Source organism: Eurosta solidaginis, chromosome 2, assembly GCF_040869045.1.
Source record: "Eurosta solidaginis isolate ZX-2024a chromosome 2, ASM4086904v1, whole genome shotgun sequence".
NCBI classification, from domain to species: domain Eukaryota; kingdom Metazoa; phylum Arthropoda; class Insecta; order Diptera; family Tephritidae; genus Eurosta; species Eurosta solidaginis.
In genome coordinates, this window is record NC_090320.1 from 84,593,275 (window position 1) to 84,617,462 (window position 24,188).

The following is a 24,188-nucleotide window of genomic DNA, read 5'->3' on the forward strand; positions in this document are numbered from 1 at the left end:
ATTTTAACTTTAACTTTAAATTTAACTTTAACTTTAACTTTATACTTAACTTTAACTTTAACTTTAATTTTAACTTTAACTTTAACTTTAGTTTTAACTTTAACTTTAACTTTAACTTTAACTTTAACATTAAAATATGATTGTAGCGACCTTTTTACTTTGACTTTATCAAATAGACAATAAAATAAAACTTGACTGGTATCAAAAGCCCACATCATCAGGAAGAATGATAAATTTTAAATCAAAACACCCAAGGGGTATGATTATAAATACGGCGAAAAACTTCATTAGACGAGTAATAGATACGAGTGAATAAAAAACGTATAACACACATACTAAAGATGAATAACTTCCCTCCTAACGCAATACAGAGATTAATAAAAGAATAACCGAAAGATAAATGACGGAAGAACAGAGAGAGCACGACTACAAAATATAGATCTGTAGTATATATACCAGGTTTTTCAGAAAGATTGCAGGGCTCAGACATTTATGGCAAGGAGAATATAAAAATGGCACACAAACCATCTTACACAACAAACATATTTTTTAATAACATGAAAAGCAAAATAACAAATTCAGACAAACATAATGTTATATATAAGAGTACATGTGCGGGAAATGAAAATAATAACTGTGGAAAAGAATTTGTGGGTACAATAAAGAACAAATGAAAAACAAGAATAGCAGGACACAGATCGGATATTAAATGTAGATCATCTGGCAACATTCATAAAACAGCACTTGCGGCCCACTGTACAGAGAACGGACACCAACCAGATTTTAAAGCGGTGAGCATACTAGAGCAGGAGACAAATTATAGCAAAAGGTTTACGTTAGAAATGCTACACATAGCAAATACACCACCAAGCAAGAGACTAAACTATAAAACGGACAAAGAAAATTGCTCACATATTTATAGACACTTACTTGACTCACAAAAAAACAAAAAATTAGTTCTGAACTGCATAGTGAACTAACAAGTGTCGTGTATCGGACAAGAGAATTAATGTATGTATGTATGGAAAAATTGTATCCCAATTGTATTCAGTTTTATATGTGAATATTTGTTTGTTATTGTTAAAGCCCCTGAAGACGATCTCCGAAGGAGATTGAAATATATTGGGAAATATTTAAAAAAGTGTTTTATTACATTGGACCTTGAGCCGGCAAAAATCACAGTTTGATAAACTTTAACTTTAACTTGAACTTTATTTTTAACTTTAACTTTAACTTTATTTTTAACTTTAACTTTAACTTTAAATTTTTCTTTAACTTTAACTTTATTTTTAACTTTAACTTTAGCTTTAACTTTAACTTTATTTTTAACTTTAACTTTAACTTTAGCTTTAACTTTAACTTTAACTTTAAATTTAACTTTAACTTTAACATTAACTTTAACTTTTAATTTTACTTTAACTTTAACTTTAACTTTATTTTTAACTTTACCTTTAACTTTAACTACAACTTTAACTTTAACTCTAAATTTAACTTTAACTTTCACTTTAAATTAAACTTTCACTTTCACTTTAACTTTAACTTTATTTTTAACTTTAAATTTAAATTTAACTTTAGCTTTAACTTTAATTTTCACTCTAACTTTAACTTTAACTTTATCTTTATTTTTAACTTTAACTTTAATTTTAACTTTAACTTTAACTTTATTTTTAACTTTAACTTTAGCTTTAACTTTAACTCTAACTTTAACTATAACTTTAACTTTAACTTTAACTTTAACCTTATTTTTAACTTTAACTACAACTTTAACTTTAACTTTAGCTTTAACTTTAACTTTATTTTGAACTTTAACTTTAACTTTAACGTTCCCGCGGGGGTATCGGTACCCTACCGGGCGCCTCCTCAGGTGGCGGATAGAGGAACGCTTCCCACAAGACGGGAGGTACTGAGTGAATTAAGTACTCAGGGCGAACCAAAACGAGCAATCCAGTGGAAAAATGGGATTGAGTTGCTCTAAGGGCAAAACATCTCAAAGTTCCTGTGGAAGGGCGATAGGATGCCGCCCTAAAATACCCCATCAAGCACCCACAGGATCGAGACCAGTAAGATCCTGTTGACCAGAACTGGAAATATGATTATGAAATGATTGCTACGGGCTGGCGATGGCGATAGGCAAGGGTGACACCTTGCCGAAACGGCTGGTAGGTTAATATCTGCATCGTCTCCGTCTCGTTAAAACCTTGGCAGGTCTTCAAGTACTTTCGAAGCACGTCGCCATTAAGTTGGTGGTGCAGGTTCAGTTGAGACGACTCTTGAGGACCTGTGTCAACCCACGCGTGGCCTCCCTGCTTTTGCAAAGATAACCACGGGAATTGAAGACGGCGACTGCATATCGTGCGGATTTAGCATAGCGACTTGAAGCGGAGACCAAATAGAGCAAATGAACAACAAACTAAAAACAACAAACGCAGATAAAAGTAGAGAAAGCGAGAAAGAAAGGGCGATGAAGCGGTGTTCAAAAAGAGCACTAAAGTGCTGAGATCGCCGGTTTTAACAACCCCCGCTAAAGCGACCTTGTCGGTAATGCCCACACAAGGCATCGAATCGGCGGAAAAGAAACAGGCGGCGAAAACACAGCTGCGCGACAACCCCAGCCAGTCAACACCTGCTACTGCAAGGGAAAAAGCGTCGGCCAGCTCACCCAGTGTAGTTGCACAGCGCGCTGTTGGAGAAACGTGCGACTCCGCCAAGAGGCTCACTCTCATACACAAGCCTCGAAGGGCAGAGCCAAGACGAGCTGCTGGAGTACGCAGTGTCAGTGCTGCGCGAGATGCAGGAAACCGCTCTCAAGCAGAAGACCGTGTCCAAGGACATATAAACCGGTATGGCTCTTCTGGAAGAAGCGTTAAGCTGCATGGGATTGTTTAGGGCCCAAAAGGTAGATGAGAGCAGAGAATCGGGCCGAAAAACAAGAGGGCGCGAACGAGCTCAGATTCCCATTCATAGGACTTGGAAGCCAAAAATAAACGAGATGAAAGAACAAATACGCTTTCACAAGGTGAGTTTTGGTCCAATGTAGCGCACCGGAGGCTGAAACAGCGGGCCCAGCCAGCCAAGCAGGCAACCCCCGCCCAAGCTCCTAAAGCTCAAAAACGGGCGAGAAAGAGGAGAGAAGCAGCAATTTTTGTGGTAAAACCTGTGGAAGGCAAAAGCTATGCCCAGGTACTAGGGGCCATACGCGGCCAGCTCCGCCCTAATGACACAGGTACGGTGGTACGGTCAGTACGAAAAACCAAATCTGGTAACGTACTGATTGAAACGGCGCGCTGCAGTGACCAGACGGCCTTCAGAGCAGCTATAGGTAGTGCAGTAGGAGAGGTCGGTGAAGCACAACAACTTTCCAAGCGGATGAAGTTGGAAGTACATGGCATTAGAGTTGGGTCATTTCGTTCTGAACTTGTTCAATTGAACGGGTCTCTCAACTGAACAAGTGAACTTGATCTTCGATTTCTCTTCATTTTGTTCTTTTAGTTCATTTGTTCTTTTAGTTCGTTTTACTTAATGTTATTCTTTCTCTCTTCTCGTTCGCGAACATTGTAAATTCATAAATACATACGCAGAAATTCACAATGAGCATGAATGTCGATGATGCCACTTACACTAAAGATATGTGTGGCACTGCTACAAAGAGATATGTGTGGCAACAAAGAATTCTGTAAAAATGTTTTGACAACACTTGTGTTCTACAGTTATAACTTATAAGATACAGTTATGTTGAAAAATTTTCTTTTAAGTGTTTATAATAAACATACAATTAAAATATATTTCATGGCTGCAAAAAGAAAGCGTTCTGAGATTTGGAACCACTTTATTGTTGGCGAAGACGGGAAAAGTGGAAAGTGCATTTATTGTAAACCTACATTGAGCATTTCAGGTGGCTCACAAAGTAATCTGGCCCGGCATTTAAAGATAAAGCACCCAACAGTCAATTTAGTCCCCGTTCGTCAAGAATTATCATCGTTGAATCCTCAGCAGGCAGCGGCAAGTTCTGCGATGATATCTATTACTGGCCAACAAATAATTACTAATTTTATTCACCGGCCACCTCCAACTCGCAAAGTAGAGTTAATTGACCGTCAGATTCTTAAAATGGTAGCGAAATGCAATCATGCTCTTAGCATTGTAGAAGAGCCCCAGTTCAAGAAATGAAATGATCGCGCATTGCCCAGGATACAAGCTACCTACGCGCAAAAGCTTATCAAATTTAATTTTGTCAAACGTTTATAATGAGCTAAAGGCGAAACTACATACCGAGGTGCGTTTGGCAAATGCTGTTTGCTTGAGCACAGATGCATGGACATCGAGAGCAAATCAAAGTTATATTGCAGTAACCGCACATTTTGTAGAGCCGGAGCAGGCTTTATTAAAATCACATCTTATAGCTTGTATCGAATGTGTGGAACGCCATACCAGTGACAACCTATGTGCGACATTAAAAAAAAATAATGTATGAGTGGGAAATTTCCAACAAAATTACTGCTGTTGTATCAGATAACGCGCCAAACATTATTGCAGCGATAAAATTTGGAGGCTGGCGTTCAGTCCCATGTTTCGCGCACACTTTAAACTTAATAGTTCAAAAAGCGTTGCTGGAAATAGACAATATTAAAACAAAGTCAAAAGCTATTGTAGAGTTTTTCCTTCGCAGCACTAGTGGTTTACAGAAACTAAAGGAAACGCAAAAGCAGCTAAACTTGCCCGAATTAAAGTTGAAGATTATGATATATGTATGTCTCAGCAGGATTGGGATGCCATAGAAGAAATAATACCTGTATTGAAACCATTTTATGAAGTGACTGTAGAGTTGTCTGCTGAGCAGAACGTTACTCTTTCAATGGTTGTCTAGACGCAATGTGTGTATTTATGCTTATATTTTATGAGTGTTTTTTTATTTACAGGTCCTTATAATTTGTAAAATTCTTAAGAAATTGATAGCAGCGGTAGTTTCCACATCAGAAGTAGTACGTGGTGTCTTAAGAGTATTACAATCAGAGATGCTGACACGTTTTTCCAAAATAGAAACTAACTTTTTATATGCAGAGAGTACAATACTCGACCCTCGATTCAAGAGACATGGTTTTAAGAATGAGGATGCATACAAAAAAGCATTAGAGGACTTTAAGAAAAAATTTGCATCAATGCAACAAACAGAAAGCACGACGGTTCAAGAAGTTGAAATATTTCAACAGAACGTGGGCACTGTTCAACCGGGCCAGAGTATTTGGGACGAGTACGACTCTGAATTTGCTTTGATAACCTCTTCGACGAATAAAGCCGTAGCAGCAACACGAGAACTTGATAAGTATTTAAACGAAGAATATATTAGTAGAGGAAATGATCCATTGAAGTGGTGGTGTGAGCGGAAAAGATATATCCCCGCTTACATACCTTTGCTATGAAACGACTGTGTGTGGTTGCAACTTCTGTACCATGCGAGAGAAATTTTTCAGTCGCTGGTCAAATTATTAACGACAGAAGAATCCTTTTATTACCTGAAAATTGTCACAACTAACTTTTTTACATAATAATATGTAAGCGATTTCATCTACGTTTATGTTTAATTTCCTTTTTATTTTAGTCCGATCAAATTAGATATTCGAAACTGTATACATTAATGAAAAACATCTTTTGTAAGAAACTAATTATTACATTTATTAAACTTGAAAAGTTCATATTTACAATTTGCGTCTGTACTCTTTCAATATCCTGGATTTTCCGAAATTTGTTACTTTTTTTGAAGTTAATTATACATATATATATTAACTTATTTATTCATAACACATTTAAATATACCTACACAAAGCATTGCTGCATACACACCCCCATCTATACTTCTGGCTTTTTTCGCGGGTCCGAACAGCAGTGAACAAATTTGCTTGAAAAAAAAGAACATATGAACAAAAAGAACAACTTATTCGTTCATCAGAAAAAGAACAAAAGATTCGAATCTCTGAAATGAACGAAAAAGCACAACTCTACATGGCATGGACTGTCTCACAACTGAAATAGAAATCCAAGACGCAATAAGAAGGGAGGTCGGAGAAAAAGAAATCACTAGACCTCTCCGTGTCTCTGTGTTCGCAAACCAAAGAGAACAGAAAATGGTGGTCGTCGAAGTGGACGAGAATATTGGCAACGCCCTACTCAAAAGAGGTAAAATTCCTATCGGATGGATACATTGCCGAATCAGACAGCGAGCAGAAGTTCAACGCTGCTTTAAGTGTATCGGCTACGGACACCGGAAGGCTGAATGCAAGTGTCCAGACAGGAGTAACGCCTGCTGAAAGTGTGGGCAAAGCGGCCACAAAGCTTCGGCCTGTACAGCAGCTCCAAAATGTTACCTGTGTAATACACAGAAGCTCGATCATGTCCCTGGATCTGGAGCATGCAGCATTTTCAGAGCGGCACTCGCTGTTGCAAAGCCCAAAATCTCAATTCAATAGTGATTAGTTTTATCCAAGGCAACCTAAACCGAAGCATACTTGCTGATGAGCTACTACAACAGTTGGTCTTAGACCATAAAGCTACCTGCGTTATCATCAGCGAACCTTATAGAGCCAGAAATGATTGGCACATAGACAACACCGGCACCGCCGCAATCTGGATGACAGATGCAAACGCCAATATTTTGAATCGTGTTGCCGGACAAGGCTACGTCCGCCTAACTACGAATAATACCATAATAGTAAGCTGCTACTTGTCCCCGAGCTTGAACTTATTGAAGACGACCTGAGGGACTTAACTAGTAACCTGGTTGTGGCGGGAGACTTTACCGCAAGAGCCGTCGAATGGGGAATGCCGCAGACTAACACCCGTGGAAGGATAGTCCTTGAGATGGCAGCCAGGCTCGGTTTGAACGTGCTTAACACTGGTACGACCCCTACATACCGACGGCCAGGCTTTAGATACTCGATCCCCGATGTAACACTAGTGTCAGAAAGCCTGCTGCTGACCGCTGCTGGATGGAGAGTCAAAGAGGATATGACTGGCAGCGATCACATCACAAATACATCATTTTCCACCTAAACGATCCCGGTCAGAGGCAGATTCCGAACGGGCCACGTAGAACAATAGCATGGGACGCATCCAAGGTCGACTCTGCCTCGTTCTCCGCATCAGTACTGGAGGATGCCCGACGGATAATCAACAACTCCAGTCTGACGGAAGAGACGGCTGAAAAGACAATGAGCTGTCTTCGCCACGCTTGTAATCTCTCTATGCCATGGAGAGGAGTGTGGAGGGGTAAAAAGCAGGCATACTGGTGGAACAGCGAAATCGCCTGAGGCTCTAGAAAAGTCGGAAGCGTACAAAGGAGCGAAGAAAGCTCTTAGTGCTGCCATTAAGCAAAGCAAGCTTACGTGCTGGAAAGCGCTTTGCGAGGAAGTGGATCGAGACCCCTGGGGCAGGGATATAAGATAGTAATGAAGAAGTTCCGTTCGCCAAACCAGCTGATGGACGAGAACCAAATAAGGAATATTGTGGATGGCCTGTTTCCCACCCAACTGCCTAGGGAGGACGGGTACGTTACCCATGAATACCGCGACGTGGAACCATTCCAAGAAGAAGAGCTAAAACCGGCGGGCGAACTATGAAACCTAGGAAAGCACCTGGGCTCGACGGAATACCTTAGGAGGCAATTAAACTAGCTGCAAATAACTGCCCAGAACTTATGTTGCACATGTACAACAAATGTCTCGAAGAAAGAACTTTCCCCACCATATGGAAGACAACACGACTGGTTCTCATTGCAAAAGGGAAAGGAGATCCCAACTCTCCATCATCCTACCGTCCCCTTTGTATGTTGGACACAGCAGGGAAATTGATGGAGTCTCCTGAAGCAACGCCTCACCAGAGCGTTACAGGACGGCGGAGGACTGTCTCCCAGACAGCATGGTTTTCGGAGGGGGCACAATCGATGCCATAGCAGAAGTTATAGACGCAGTCAAGAAAGCCGAGACAGCGTGCCACAGAGCAAGACCTATAGTGTTGCTGGTCACGCTGGACGTCAAAAACGCTTTTAACTCAGCTAGGTGGGAGGACATGCTTGAGGCACTAGAAAGCACTTTCAAAGTACCGCAATATTTGTTAGAAATTTGAAGGGACTACTTAAGAGAGAGGCATCTAATATATAAAACCACTCACGGTCAAAAAAAGGTACAATAACAGGTGGAGCAGCCCAGGATTCGGTACTAGGTCCCGATCTTTGGAATATAACTTACGACAGTCTTCTTCGATTAGAAATGCCAGAAAGCAACTTCCTCGTTGCCTTTGCAGACGACGTGGCAGCTGTGATAACAGCACCAAGTTGCGAGCTGGCACAGCTAAAATTAAACCAGGTCATGCATAATATAAATAGGTGGATGGCTGAGCACGGTCTCCAGTTACCAACAGCAAACGGAGATCGTCATCCTCACAAAGAGACGTATTCCCACTACCAGGAACATGATGGTTGGGGACCAGCCAATAGAAACACTCGCTTCAACGAAATATCTGGGAGTAAGGTTAGACAGCAAACTCAACTTCTCGGATCACATAAGAGGGGCCTGCGAAAGAGCTGCGCGCATAATAACGCAGTTGAGTAGATTAATGGCAAACACAGGTGGCCCAAAGTCATGCACAAGGAAGTTGCTTGCATCAGCCTCGGATTCTATACTCTTATATGGTGCTGAAATCTGGGCGAACGCAATGAAATACCGGAAGAACCGAGTCGCCCTCACCTCGGTCCAACGCAGAGGGGCGTTGCGAATATCTTCGGCTTACCACACGGTGTCAGCTGAAGCTGTCCTGGTCGTTGCGGGAACCATACCGATATATCTTCTCGTTGAGGAAAGAAAAGCAATATACGACAACGGATCGCAAGCAAGTAGAGCTGCTGTTGCCATGCAGGCGCGAGAAGAATCGATCCGACGCTGGCAAGATAAGTGGAGCAACAGCAACGTAGGAAAGTGTACTAGGGAACTAATCCCTGAACTGAATCCATAGTTGAAGCGACCGCACGGAGAGGTAGACTTTTACCTGACCCAGTTTCTAACGGAACACGGTTACTTCCGCAAATACCTACACAGAATGGGTAAGGTTGATAACCCGAGCTGCCTGTACTGTGGGAAAATAGACGATGTACGCCACACCTTCTTCGAATGCAGGCACTTCTCTGATCAGCGAAGGAGGGTAGATGAGGTACTTGGCGATCTATCCCCGGGCAGTTTCATCAATAACATGACCTGTCGAAGAGACAGATTGGATACGGTCAGCACATATGTGAGGCATATACTTATCAGTAAACGAGAAGACGGATGCCTAGCCCATTAGCGTGAGAATAGCCATAGAGCTCACGTCGCGCGCACCCGTACCTAAAGTAATGCTAAACGCAGTCCCATGTACGGGGATTTGCGCGGGCCGTGGGAGGTTATATTTTAGTGGGTAGGCCTTCATGGAAGAAGGGAGTCCTACACTCGGAGAGTCTCGCAGTGCGGCTTAAATATCCCGGTCAGTGCATAACGCATTTCCTCCTTCCACGAAACACAAAAAAAAAAAAAAACAAAAAAAAACTTTAACTTTAATTTTAACTTTAACTTTAATTTTAACTTTAACTTTAATTTTAACTTTAACTTAACTTTAACTTTAACTGTAACCTTAACTTTAACTTTAATTTTAACTTTAACTTTAACTTTCACTTTCACTTTTTCTTAAACTTTATTTTTAACTTTAACTTTCACTTTATTTTTAACTTTAACTTTAATTTTAACTTTAACTTTCACTTTAACTTAATTTTTAACTTTAACTTTATTTTTAACTTTAATTTTAACTTTCACTTTAACTTTAACATTCACTTTAACTTTAACTTTAACTTTCACTTTCACTTTAACTTTCACTTTAACTTTAACTTTATTTTTAACTTTAACTTTAACTTTACCTTTAATTTAAACTTTAACTTTAACTTTCACTTTATTTTTAACTTTGACTTTATCTTTAACTTTCACTTTAACTTTATTTTTAACTTTAACTTTAACTTTATTTTTAACTTTAATTTTAACTTTCACTTTAACATTCACTTTAACTTTAGCTTTAACTTTCACTTTAACTTCAACTTCAACTTTAACTTTAACTTTAACTTTAACTTTAACTTCAACTTTTACTTTAACTTAACTTTTACTTTAACTTTAACTTCAACTTTAATTTTAACTTTGACTTTAACTTTAACTTTAACTTTAAATTTACCTTTACCTTTACCTTTACCTTTACCTTTAACTTTAACTTTAACTTGAACTTGTACTTGAACTTTAACCTAAACCGGAGCAGACTTGCTGATGAGCTACTACAACAGTTGGTCTTAGATCATAAAGCTAACAGCGTTATCATCAGCGAACCCTATAGAGCCCGAAATGATTGGCATATAGACAACACCGGCACCGCCGCAATCTGGATGACAGATGCAAACGCCAATATTGTGAACCGTGTTGCCGGGCAAGGCTACGTCCGCCTAACTACGAATAATACCACAATAGTAAGCTGCTACTTGTCCCCGAATGATCCCAGTCAAACGTTCAGGGACAAGCTTGAACTTATTGGAGACGACCTGAGGGACTTAACTAGTAACCTGGTTGTGGCGGGAGACTTTAACGCAAGAGCCGTCGAATGGGGAATGCCGCAGACTAACACCCGTGGAAGGTTAGTCCTTGAGATGGCAGCCAGGCTCGGTTTGAACGTGCTTAACACTGGTACGACCCCTACATACCGACGGCCAGGCTTTGGATACTCGATCCCCGATGTAACACTAGTGTCAGAAAGCCTGCTGCTGACCGCTGCTGGATGGAGAGTCATAGAGGATCTGACTGGCAGCGATCACAACTACATCACTTTCCACCTAAACGATCCCGGTCAGAGGCAGGTTCCGAACGGGCCACGCAGAACAAAAGCATGGGACGCATCCAAGGTCGACTCTGCCACGTTCTCCGCATCAGTACTGGGGGATGCCCGACGGATAATCAACAACTCCAGTCCGACGAAAGAGACGGTTGAAAAGACAATGAGCTGTCTTCGCCACGCTTGCAACCTCTCTATGCCACGGAGGGGAGTGTGGAGGGGTAAAAAGCAGGTATACTGGTGGAATAGCGAAATCGCGGAGCTGCGGAAAATATGCCACAGGATGCGAAGGCTAGCAACTCGCGCGCGCGGCAGGCCTGAGGCTCTAGAAAAGTCGGAAGCGTACAAAGGAGCGAAGAAAGCTCTTAGTGCTGCCATTAAGCAAAGCAAGCTTAAGTGCTGGAAAGCGCTTTGCGAGGAAGTGGATCGAGACCCATGGGGGCAGGGATATAAGATAGTAATGAAGAAGTTCCGTCCGCCAAACCAGCTGATGGACGAGAACCAAATAAGGAACATTGTGGATGGCCTGTTTCCCACCCAACTGCCTAGGGAGGGCGGGTACGTTACCCATGAAGATCGCAACGTGGAACCATTCCAAGAAGAAGAGCTTAAAACTGCCGTGCGAACTATGAAACCTAAGAAAGCATCTGGGCTCGACGGAATACCCGCGGAGGCAATTAGACTAGCTGCAAACGACTGCCCAGAACTTATGTTGCACATGTACAACAAATGTCTCGAAGAAAGAACTTTCCCCACCATATGGAAGACAGCACGACTGGTTCTCATTCCAAAAGGGAAAGGAGATCCCAACTCTCCATCATCCTACCGTCCCCTATGTATGTTGGACACAGCAGGGAAATTGATGGAGTCTCCTGAAGCAACGCCTCACCAAAGCGTTACAGGACGCCGGAGGACTGACGCCCAGACAGCATGGTTTTCGGAGGGGGCACTCCACAATCGATGCCATAGCAGAAGTTATAGACGCAGTCAAGAAAGCCGAGACAGCGTGCCACAGAGCAAGACCTATAGTGTTGCTGGCCACGCTGGACGTCAAAAACGCTTTTAACTCAGCTAGGTGGGAGGACATGCTTGAGGCACTAGAAAGCACTTTCAAAGTACCGCAATATTTATTAGAAATTTTAAGGGACTACCTAAGAGAGAGGTATCTAATATATGAAAGTACTCACGGTCAAAAAAAGGTAAAAATAACAGGTGGAGCAGCCCAGGGTTCGGTACTAGGTCCCGATCTCTGGAATATAACTTACGACAGTCTTCTTCGATTAGACATGCCAGAAAGCACCTTCCTCGTTGCCTTTGCAGACGACGTGGCAGCTGTGACAACAGCACCAAGCTGCGAGCTGGCACAGCTAAAATTAAACCAGGTCATGCGTAATGTAAATAGGTGGATGGCTGAGCACGGTCTCCAGTTAGCAACAGCCAAAACGGAGATCGTCATCCTCACAAAGAGACGTATTCCCACTACCAGGAACATGATGGTTGGGGGCCAGCCAATAGAAACACTCGCTTCAACGAAATATCTGGGAGTGAGGTTAGACAGCAAACTCAACTTCTCGGATCACATACGAGGGGCCTGCGAAAGAGCTGCGCGCATAATAGCGCAGTTGAGTAGATTAATGGCAAACACAGGTGGATCAAAGCCATGCACAAGGAAGTTGCTTGCATCAGCCTCGGATTCTATACTCTTATATGGTGCAGAAATCTGGGCGAACGCAATGAAATACCGGAAGAACCGAGTCGCCCTCAACTCGGTCCAACGCAGAGGGGCGCTGCGAATATCTTCGGCTTACCGCACGGTATCAGCTGTAGCTGTCCTGGTCGTTGCGGGAACCATACCGATATATCTTCTCGTTGAGGAAAGAAAAACAATATATGACAACGGATCGCAAGCAAGTAGAGCTGCTGTTGCCATGCAGGCGCGAGAAGAATCGATCCGACGTTGGCAAGATCAGTAGAGCAACAGCATCGTAGGAAAGTGGACTAGGGAACTAATCCCTGAACTGAATCCATGGTTGAAGCGACCGCACGGAGAGGTAGACTTTTACCTGACCCAGTTTTTAACGGGACATGGTTACTTCCGCAAATACCTACACAGAATGGGTAAGGTTGATAGCCCGAGCTGCCTGTACTGTGGGGAAATAGACGATGTACGCCACACCTTCTTCGAATGCAGGCACTTCTCCCATCAGCGAAGGAGGGTAAAAGATGTACTTGGCGACCTATCCCCGGGCAGTGTCATTAATAACATGACCTGTCGAAGAGACAGATGGGATACGGTCAGCACATATGTGAGGCATATACTTACCAGTAAACGAGAAGACGGATGCCTAGCCCATTAACGTGAGAGTAGCCATAGAGCTCACGTAGCGCGCACCCGTACCCGAAGTAATGCTAAACGCGGTCCCAGGTACGGGGATTAGCGCGGGCCGTGGGAGGTTAGGTTTTAGTGGGTAGGCCTTCATGGAAGAAGGGAGTTCTACACTCGGAGAGTCTCGCAGTGAGGCTTAAATATCCCGGTCAGTGCATAAAGCATTTCCTCCTTCCACGAAACACAAAAAACAAAAAAAAAAAAAAAAAAACTTTAACTTTATTTTTAACTTTATCTTTAACTTTATTTTTAACTTTAACTTTAACTTTAACTTTGACTTTAACTTTAACTTTAACTTTAAATTTACCTTTACCTTTACCTTTAACTTTAACTTGAACTTGTACTTGAACTTTAACTTTAACTTTATTTTTAACTTTAACTTGAACTTTAACTTTAACTTTATTTTTAACTTTAACTTTAACTTTAACTTTAACTTTAACTTCAACTTTAACTTTAACTTTAGCTTTGCCTTTAACTTTAATTTAACTTTTACTTTAACTTTAACTTTAACTTCAACTTTAACTTTAACTTTAACTTTGACTTTAAGTTTAACTCTAACTTTAACTTTAACTTTAAATTTACCTTTACCTTTAACTTTAACTTTAACTTGAACTTGTACTTGAACTTTAACTTTAACTTTAACTTTATTTTTAACTTTAACTTTAACTTGAACTTTAACTTTAACTTTATTTTTAACTTTAACTTTAACTTGAAATTGACCTTGAACTTTAACTTTAACTTTATTTTTAACTTTAACTTTAACTTTATGATAGAGATCCAATTTTATGTATTTGGCCTGTTGCTAACACCGAACCTTTTTTGACAAATATCCGTTACGGTTTTTTTTTGATTTAGTCGCCAAGCCCCCGATAAAATCTATAAAAAAAAAAAAAAAAAATCTATGCAATAGCTTAATAAGTGCACTGATCCAATAAAATATAATGTTCTTTTGGACACCTGTAGTCCGGTTAGTTTTGTGCAGAAGTCGTACGTGCCTTTCGATGTTGGGGAGAAACGGCAAGCAACAGTGTATCGGGGGATTGGGAACGGACGGTTGCACACGTACGGCACAATAAAGTGTAGTCTTGTTTAAAGGCGGTGTATTCGAACATAATTTTTTTATTTTACCCGATGATCAAGCTATTTTTCCATTGCGGACGGGATTTTCTAGGCCGAATGGGAATTCATCTATGTAAAACTACTGCATTGAAATATAATAAAAATGAATTAATGTCGTTACATAATAAAATGGAAATAAATGATTTCCCAGAAGCAAAGAGTATATATTTGTTAAGAGGCGTCACTCGATACTTTTGTTGTTGCCAAGGCAACCCTGTCATGTCGAATGTGATTCTCAAGGAAGTTTTGTTTAGTTTTCTTTAATTGCATCCTATATATTTATGCGGTGAAGTGACTTTGCATAATTACGATTTTTGGAAAGAGAATTAATTAATTAATTTAATACAATCAATAAAATAAACTCAAATACCCCACGAAAATGTATAAAAGGCGTTTTTATAAATACATCTGACAAAAAAAAAACCAAAGACTACCTTGAGAAAACATCGAGTAATTTGTCAAAGTATGCGTTCTGACGGCTCTTATTAATATATACTCTTTGCCAGAAGAAAAAATTAGTGCACTTAAGTTGTTAACAATTTTCAAAAACTCGGACACGGATTTGGTAAGGGCTGCACCCAGTAGGAAAGTCTGTCGGAAATAAAAGAAATTGAGGTTGCCTTGATCGGTGAAAACGTGATAGGGGCGAGGGGGAACGACTCAGTGGAGGCGTATAAAAAAGTGACCAATTGGCAGAGGCAGATCGCGACATTATAGAGAAAGTTTTCTTGCAGGAGTATAATGAAGTTCGCAAACGTCAAGCTGTATAGTTTGTTTTGTATCTGTGCTCTTGTCTTTTTTGATAAACAAATTGTTTAATATTGTTAAAGATAGTTTTATTGTTGACATAAGTAGTGAAGTGAATTCATTGAGTGTGCTAATTAAAGAAGTTCAATTAATTTCAGTTGTTTTAGTTAAATATTTAATATAAAAACTAATTTTTCATTAATTTGCATATGCACACACTTATTTACATACAATTGATTTGCCGAGTGTTTTCTGCATTGCATTGTGTTGTTGCTGTTGATAGGCATCAGTTTTAATAGTGTAATTGTTTTTATTTGTGATTTTGCGCGCACACTTCATTTCTTAGTGTCACAGCTGTTTGCGCGGTTTGTTCAGTGTTATCACAGTGCATCTCAAACTGCTCATACAGTGCATCCAAACTGTTATTTTTTTTTTATTTTTTCTATATAACCCGCTGTGCTATTTTTCAATTAATCAACTTACTCTCACTATTTTATTAATTTCTTTTTTCTGTCTCTTAATTTTTATTAAAATGTCTTGCCTATATGCGAACTGCTTGATAAAAAGTGATTCCCATCCTTTCGTGTCATGCTGGCTTTGCGATGGGCTCGCCCATATGAAATGTGCCGGTTTGTCAGCAAGAGTGGTTGACGCTCTCAACGATAGTGATAAGGGAGTTCGTTGGGCTTGTTTGAAATGTAGACCAACTGAGATTGATCTTTTCAAAGTTTTCAAACAGGCTCGTGATGGGTTCTCTGAAATAGGCAGGGAAATTGACGCACTGTCCAAGAAATTCATCCAGTATGAAATCTTATTTAAGTCTTTCAAATATCCGGATGACTTAACTAACGTAAACCAACATAGAAATTGTAATGCCTCCTCAAGTGCTCCGACACTCAATGCCGTTGCTGAAGTTCCTCCACCCGTAGTTACAGCACCCCCAACTATCGAATTAATAAATCTGGCTTCTCCAAATCCCTTACCAGCTCAGCCATCTTCATCCAAGGTTTCTTTAACAAAACCTAAAAAATATTCTGCAAAAGATAATCAAGATCCACAAAACCCTTCTACGGAATCCGAACCGCCGTCTAACAATCTTATTGTTGTCCCTATTAAAAAATCTGTTTTTGTGTCAAGATTTGATAAAGACACCACAGAAGAGGACCTAAAGTCGTACATCATCGCTAAGCTTAAATTTGAAAACGTGACAGTTCGAAAATTCAATTTTAACTATCCTAGGGATATTTCGTCTTTTAGGATTGATGTATCCGCACAACATTTTGATACTATATTAAATAATTCTTTTTGGCCGCCCGGTGCTTTTGTGCGGGAATTTGAGCGTAGGCGTAATACTAATATTTCAAATCTTGCTACACTTCCACATAACAATATTGCATCAAAAAACTGAATGTTAAATCGGCCCTAAATTTGTTTTATCAAAATGTTAGAGGTTTAAACACTAAACTAACTGAATTGTATTTGAAATCGTTTAACTGCAATTACAACATTATCGCTTTAACTGAAACTTGGCTAAAACCTCATGTATTTAATTCAGAGATTCTTTGCCATGATTACCAAATATACAGAAATGACCGCTTGAACAGAATTGGAGGTGGAGTTTTGCTTGCGGTACATTCTTCTGTACCTTCAGCTGAGGTTAATTTACCCATTATTGATTCTACAGAATTCAAATGCATTAGAATCAATCTCGGAATGGGTTGTGTCTATATCGCGGTCTGCTATATCCCACCATCTTCTGATCCTTCGGTGTATATGGATCATATTTCCCTGCTCAAAATTGTTAATTCATTGATGAAGCCCATTGATTCGATGATAGTCCTGGGTGACTTTAATATCCCGCATGTATTATGGACCATATCTGATCAGAATATTGTACCTATTTCTTCTAACCTGTCCAACAACGAATTTTTAGCCGAAATAACTGAACTTTGCCTGAAACAGATAAATATAATTCCTAATATGTTCGGGAGGACCCTTGATTTGGTATTTGTCGATGATACATCAAAATATACTCTAAGCCGGGGTGAACCTCTTACTGTACCTGAAGACCCTTACCATCCTTCCCTGGAAATAGCATACGAATTCGAAAGAAATTCTCCGAGTAGCATTGCTACTAAATACGACTCTAGTTTCAGATTTCAATTCGCGAAGGCTAATTTTAGTAAACTTAATCAAACTTTATCTACAGTGGCTTGGCCCAAATATGGTGTTGATATTGACAAAAATGTTTCTGACTTTTATACCACCATTTACGGTATTTTGGAAAAACACGTACCTAAGCGAAAACGTGTGTCTACCGAATCCGTCCAAATATGGTTCACTAAAGAGCTGAAGTCCTTAAAAAACAGAAAATCTCGCTTCTTCAAATTATACAAAAGGTCGGGCTCTCACTCCGATTACTTGCATTACTCTATTTTGCGTCATAAATATTTTGAATTAAACAAAAAGTGCTATAATACGTACATCTGTAAGATGAAAAGGAAAATAACTTGCAATCCGAAAGCTTTCTATAATTTCGTGAACTCTAAACGTAGGGTTAAAGGGTTTCCCTCTGCTTTAAAATACCAGGGTGATTTGTCTAGCGACGATCAAGATATTGCTAACTTCTTTGCACAATTTTTCAAGTCCAACTATTCCAATGAATTTAATACTTTTTCAAATGAATATCCATTTCAGCTTAACTCACTCAACACCATTAATATTCCAGAAATATATCCGGATGAAGTTTTTTCATATTTAACGTCTTTGAAAGAATCTTTCAAGTACGGTCCTGATTTAATTCCCACTTGTTTTCTTAAAAAATGCGCTGAGCACATTTATCAGCCTCTAACTGATTTATTCAATATGTCCCTAAAACGTGGAGTCTTTCCTTCTGCTTGGAAGGAATCTTTTCTCATACCCCTTCACAAAAGTGGTAGTAGGTCGTGTGTAGAGAACTATCGAGGAATAGCAAAGTTGTCGGCCATCCCAAAGTTGTTTGAAGCTATCGTTACCAATCAGCTAACATTTTCCATTTCTACTTTGATTGCAGAACCGCAACACGGATTCTGTAAAGGCAAATCTACCATTACTAATCTACTTGAATTCGCAACTCATGTTTCTAAGGGATTTAGAGAAAATCTTCACACAGATGTTATTTATACTGATTTCAGTAAAGCATTTGACAAAGTATCCCACTCCTTACTTATCTACAAGCTGGATCGGCTTGGCTTCCAACCTGGTCTCACCCAGTGGATCTCGTCGTATCTCTGCGGTCGAACGCAAAAAGTTATTTTTAAAAATACTTTTTCAAATGTCATCGATGTTCCCTCTGGCGTCCCACAAGGCAGCCACCTTGGTCCAATTCTGTTCTTGATATTTATTAATGATATCTGTACCACTATAAAATATTCCAAAATCTTAATGTATGCTGATGATGTAGAACTTTTTAGGTCTTATGCGTCTATCGAAGAACGTCCCTTGCTTCAAGGGGATTTAAACTGCCTAGTTACTTGGTGCAACGTAAATTCAATGCCGCTGAACCTCAATAAATGCAAATTCATGTGCCTATCTCGAAGATCTTTGCCAGCAGCCTCTTACGTAATTAATAATTTTTGTCTTCTATCAGTAAACTATTTTGAGGACTTGGGAGTCACGATAGATGCTAAACTTAGTTTCAACCTTCATATTAATGCTACTGTCAATAAGGCTAGAGGTGTTCTTTCATACGTGAAACGGTGGTCCAAAGAATTTAGTGACCCTTATGTAACTAAAGCCCTTTTCATCACCTTAGTTAGACCGATACTAGAATACGGATCAATAGTCTGGAATCCACAATATCGAGTTCATGCAGATAGACTTGAATCAATACAAAAGCAATTTCTACTTTTCTCTTTAAGGAATTTTCAGTGGGACTCTGCGTATAATCTTCCACCTTATACTAGTCGGTTAAAGCTTATCAATCTTCCAACTCTTGCAAGTCGTAGAGAAATGCTAGGCGTTATATTTATGGCTAAACTCCTGAATGGACTGATTTCTAGTCCAATTCTTTTGAACGAAGTAAATTTCAACGTCCCATCACGGGTGTCAAGACATTACAAACCTCTTCTTTTGAGGCAGTGTAGAACTAATTTCGAATTAAATGAATCTTTTCGGTGTTTGTGTCATGATTTTAACACTCATTCTAATTCATTTGATATAACGGATTCACTTTTTACCATAAAGAAAACTGTCTTATCCTATCTTAACTCTTAACAAAAAAAAAAAAAAATCAAATAAATTAAAAATGTTCACTTATTTAACAACGTAGTATATATATGTATAATTTCTATGTAATTTCTAACTGTTATGTATAGTACTCAGCTGATGATTTTTATTCTGTAGCTGAGCAGTTTTAGATCTCGACGCTTAACAAACCTCCGCCTATCAACAACTCGGCAATAACAAATCCGTGCGTCATGCGGATGCGCCCCTCGCGCCGGTCGGGCGGGCTTTGGAGGGTTTAATCCGTTGGGTATTATTATTATTATTATAAATGTCAGATTTGAATGGAGGGTTGAGTGCGAAGAAGTTTTTCAGACACTAAAGAAACGATTAACGGAACCGCCCGTTCTGAGCATATTTGATCCCAGCCGAGAGACTGAGCTACATACAGATGCCAGTGCCTATGGCTATGGGGCTGTTCTGTTGCAGAAGCAGGATGATCACAAGTTCCATCCGATAGCATACTTTTAAAAAACCACCACGGAAGCCGAGACACGCTACCATAGTTTCGAACTGGAAACATTGGCGATAGTTAGAGCCCTTGAGCGATTTAGAGTTTTTGTCCATGGAATTCCATTCACCATTGTGGTCGATTGTAATTCGTTAGTGTTGGCTCTGAGGAAGAAGCAAATTAATACAAGGATTGCTCGATGGTCATTAGCGTTGACCAAATCTGATTTTTCAATTAGACATAGGTCGGGGGAGCAGATGACACACGTGGACGCGCTGAGTCGGTCAACGTGTGTGGCTGTCGTGGAAGAAAACGAAGTAGATGTGAACATACAAATCGCACAGATGAGAGACCCGGAGATTAGAAAGTTGAAAAAGAGGTTGGAAGATGCCGAGGTCCCAGGTTTTGAGATGGAGAACGGACTGGTATTCCGTGTAGAGGATAAGGGGAGACAGCTTTACGTGCCCAGAGAAATGGAAGATAACGTGATTAGACTAGTTCACGAGACATATGGCCACTTAGCGGTCGATAAACGTTATGACCAGATCAGGAAGCACTATTGGTTCCCGGGAATAAAAGCGAAAATTAAGAGTTTCCTTGCAAATTGTATGAAGTGCATTTATTATTCGGGGCCATCCCGGAATAACGAGCGATGTTTGTATAGTATTCCGAAGAAACCAGAGCCGTGGGACATCCTCCACATTGACCATTTCGGCCCCTTTGAGACGATCAGGTCTAAGCACCGGCATATTTTAGTAGTTGTAGAATCGTTTACCAAGTTTGTTAAACTATACGGTGTGAACACTAGCACCAAGGAAACTGTGTGTGCTTTGCGAAAGTATTTTACAGATTACAGTCGTCCGCGGAGAATTATCAGTGATAGGGGGTCCTGTTTCACATCAGCTGAGTTCAAAGAATTTTGCAAACTTCATCACATAGAGCACGTATTTAACGCTGTGGCTTCTCCCTAGTCCAATGGGCAGGTGGAACGGGCGAACCGAATCCTAAAAATTATGCTGGCCAAACTAACTGAGACCCTCGAGCACGCAGAAAAGAAAAGAAGCTAATCGATGTCGAATTTGCAATAAACAATACCGTGCACAGTAGCACTAAACAGACTCCGAGTCGATTGTTATTTGGTGTAGAACAGCGGGGGCAAGTGGTTAATGAGCTAACTGAATACCTCCGGGATAAGTATGATAGTGGGCATACAGCCCTGTCAGAAATTAGGGAACAAGCAGATGAAGTCATTCAGGCGTCACAGAAAACGAGCGCTATTTCCGGCGCACCCACAAAACAGCCCCGCATTTTGAAGTTGGCGAGTTCGTCGTAATCAAGAATGTAGATACAACCGTAGGCAAAAACAAAAAGCTTATCCCCAAGTATAAAGGCCCTTACGTTATTAGGAAACTGTTAGGGCACGACCGATACGTGGTGGAAGACATAGAAAACTGCCAAAATTCGCAGATTCCTTATAGTAGTGTCCTAGATTCAAGCCGGCTTTGCCGTTGTGTGCGGCCCAGCCTAAATAACAGTAATGCGACCGACTTGTAATAGTTGCCGGCCAATGGCAGCCTCAAACCTGGTGGCAACCTCGGCCTCTTAACAACTACTGTCACTGTCAAGTGACAGACCGTGTATTTCCGATCTTTTTTACGTGATATTGGTTTGATAAGACGTGTTTCACGTGGAAAATTAATAAATCGAAGAAAACAACCGACATCCTACTGATTTATTACTTAAAATCATGGTTTTTTCAAGGCAATCAAAAGTGGAACGTGCTACGCATGAGCAATTGGAGCGATATGTCTCATTTTATGCTGCTAACCCCGAAATGGGAATGGGAAAAAATAATCCGCGGGGTTTTTCGGGGTCATTTCGGTATGGCTTTGGAGACTACCTCAGGGTCGTTTGGGGGACATTCCGGGATGGTTTTGGGGACTCTCGGGGTCATTTGGGGGTAATTCCGAGATCTTTTTGGTGGGTTGTCCCGGCGTCATATAGTGGTCATCCCAACCATCCCCAATGACCTCCAAAATGACCCCGGGGGAGTCCCCACAAAGATCCCGGAATTACCCCCAAATGACCCCGACGGAGTACCCAAAACCATCCCAGAATGTCCCCCAAATGACCCCGAGAGAGTCCCCAAAAAGATCTCGGAATTACCCCCAAATGACACCGAGAGTCCCCAAAACCATCCCAGAATGTCCCCCAAATGACCCCGAGGGAGTCCGCAAAAACATCCCGGAATGACCACTAAATGACGTCGGGACGACGCGATGGAGTCCCGAAACCATCCCGGAATATTCCACAAATTACCCCTAGAGAGTCCCCAAAACCATCCCGGAATGTCCCCCAGACGACCCCGAGGGAGTCCAAAACCATCCCAGAATGTCCCCCAAATTACCCTGAGGGAGTCCCTTAAAAGATCCGGGAGTGACCCCCAAATGACCTCGAGGAAGTCCCCAAAAACATCCGGGAACGCCTACTAAATGACGCCGGGAAGACCCGATGTAGTCCCCGAAACCATCCCAGAATGTCCCCCAAATGACCCCGAGCGAGTCCCCAAAACCATCCTGGATTATCCCCCAAATGACCCCGAGTTGGTCCCCAAAAACATCCCGGTACGACCACTAAATGATGCCGGGACTACCCGATGGAGTCCCCAAAACTATCCCAAATGACCCAGAAAGAGTCTCAAACACCATTCCGAAATTACCCCCAAAAACCCCAGGAGGATCTTCCCACAATAATAGGCAAAAGTAATAAATGTTCTTCCATTTTCTCTCGATCGCACAATACCAGAATTTTAATTTAAATTTATCCGTATAAATTAAATTATCAAGTGCGTTTGACTTATTGACAATTTGTCAGCGAAAAAGCTTTTTATTTTTTACACAGAATAGCAATTACTTGATAAATTGTCAAACTTGACAAATAAGCAAGATGGTGAATTTGTCAAGTGCACAGGATCGGGCTGTTACATTGATGTCTCTCAAAATAGTGTAGGTCTGACTCGCTTTCTCGCTCTTACCTATTGTGTTTTCGACATTCCTTCTCGCTCGATTTTATTTATATTTTGAATTTACTTCTTTAAGCTGCAGACATTGGTGCTTTATCGGTAACCTTATAACAGCTGATTCGACAAATCTTATGAGAATCAATGCAATCGATTATTGGTGCCGCTAAGCTCGTAACCGTATCGTAGCAAACCCATTGATTTTTGGTTTACCGTCGTAACGATAAACAGCTTACGTTAGGGATACGACTACAGCGATACGACAAATGGCACCAATGACTACAGCTTTAGGTATGGCCAGCCGCCCTACAAGAGAGGTACCCGTTACCTAATCGATTACTTAATCGTTACCAATAACTAGGTCACCAATTATCGTCTTAATGACTTTTACATTGCTGTCGTGAAAAAGGTAACGCATGCGCTCTCTCAAAATAGTATACGTGTGACTCGCTTTCTCACTCTTACCTATTGTGTTTTCGACATTCCTTCTCCGCTCGATGTTATTTACATTTTTAAGTTACTTCATTAGGTATGTTTTCTTTATCGCTAACCAAAACATATGCAACAACAGCAACACGGGTAACTGGCCTATCGGTTACCCAAACGGTTACCTTCCGTCAATTCGCTTTTTATATGAATGAAACGCGTCCCTTTTGTATAAATAATATTTAATTATGAATAAATTATGTATGCAATGGTTTTTACAAATAATTTCCTTAATTTTCTAGTAAACCTTACATATTTGCATATTTATATGTACAAACTACATATGTAAAGACATAAACTCATTCGTAGTCGTGCGCTTTCTGAAACCATTTTGAGTTTCGAAGCTCACACTGATGGTGCTCAATTTTTCCTGCGCGGGTGGTGTTGTTAGTATCAGTTTGCATAGATATGAGTGTTGTAGATATAATACCCGAATATATGCAGCCCCATTTCGTGCTTTCAAAGTCGATTTGCAGGTGATGTTGAGCCTTTGAACTTGACCCTTTCCCATAATATGCGTGGTAGGGCCTTATATGTGATACTAAAAAGGCCGAGGGACAGTTGTCCCAGTTTTCTTGTAGTTTGAGCAAATGTACGTTCTTCTTACAGCCACAGCTGGAATATTGCTATGCCCACATCGTCAAATCGAATTACATAGAATGAAAAAGAAACGAATATCAGTAAGGATAGATAATAAGTTTTTAATATAACCGGAAGTGCTTAATAAATACAAGATACTCAAGGGGATTTCAGATAACCAGAATGAGGACCTGTAAAGTAAATTCAAGTGAACCTCCACCATGCCAAGGCATCTTCCGGTAGCGGGGGTACCCGAA

The 24,188-nt window shown here is 40.5% G+C and overlaps 1 protein-coding gene across 2 annotated transcripts in view; it reads right to left on the minus strand.

Moving 5' to 3' along the window:
* Positions 1-23,664: 23,664 nt before the first annotated feature.
* The window catches only part of Pfas (phosphoribosylformylglycinamidine synthase), a 679,058-nt gene continuing 678,534 nt past the window's right edge, over positions 23,665-24,188 (minus strand). The window contains exon 11 of one of the 2 annotated variants that reach the window (XR_010949589.1): positions 23,665-23,978. Coding sequence is in view for 1 of the 2 variants with exons in the window: in XM_067765957.1 (XP_067622058.1) it covers positions 23,894-23,978 (85 nt within the window). In the remaining variant the exon portion in view is untranslated. The remainder of the gene's footprint in view (positions 23,979-24,188) is intronic. The other variant, XM_067765957.1, reaches the window with a different exon arrangement.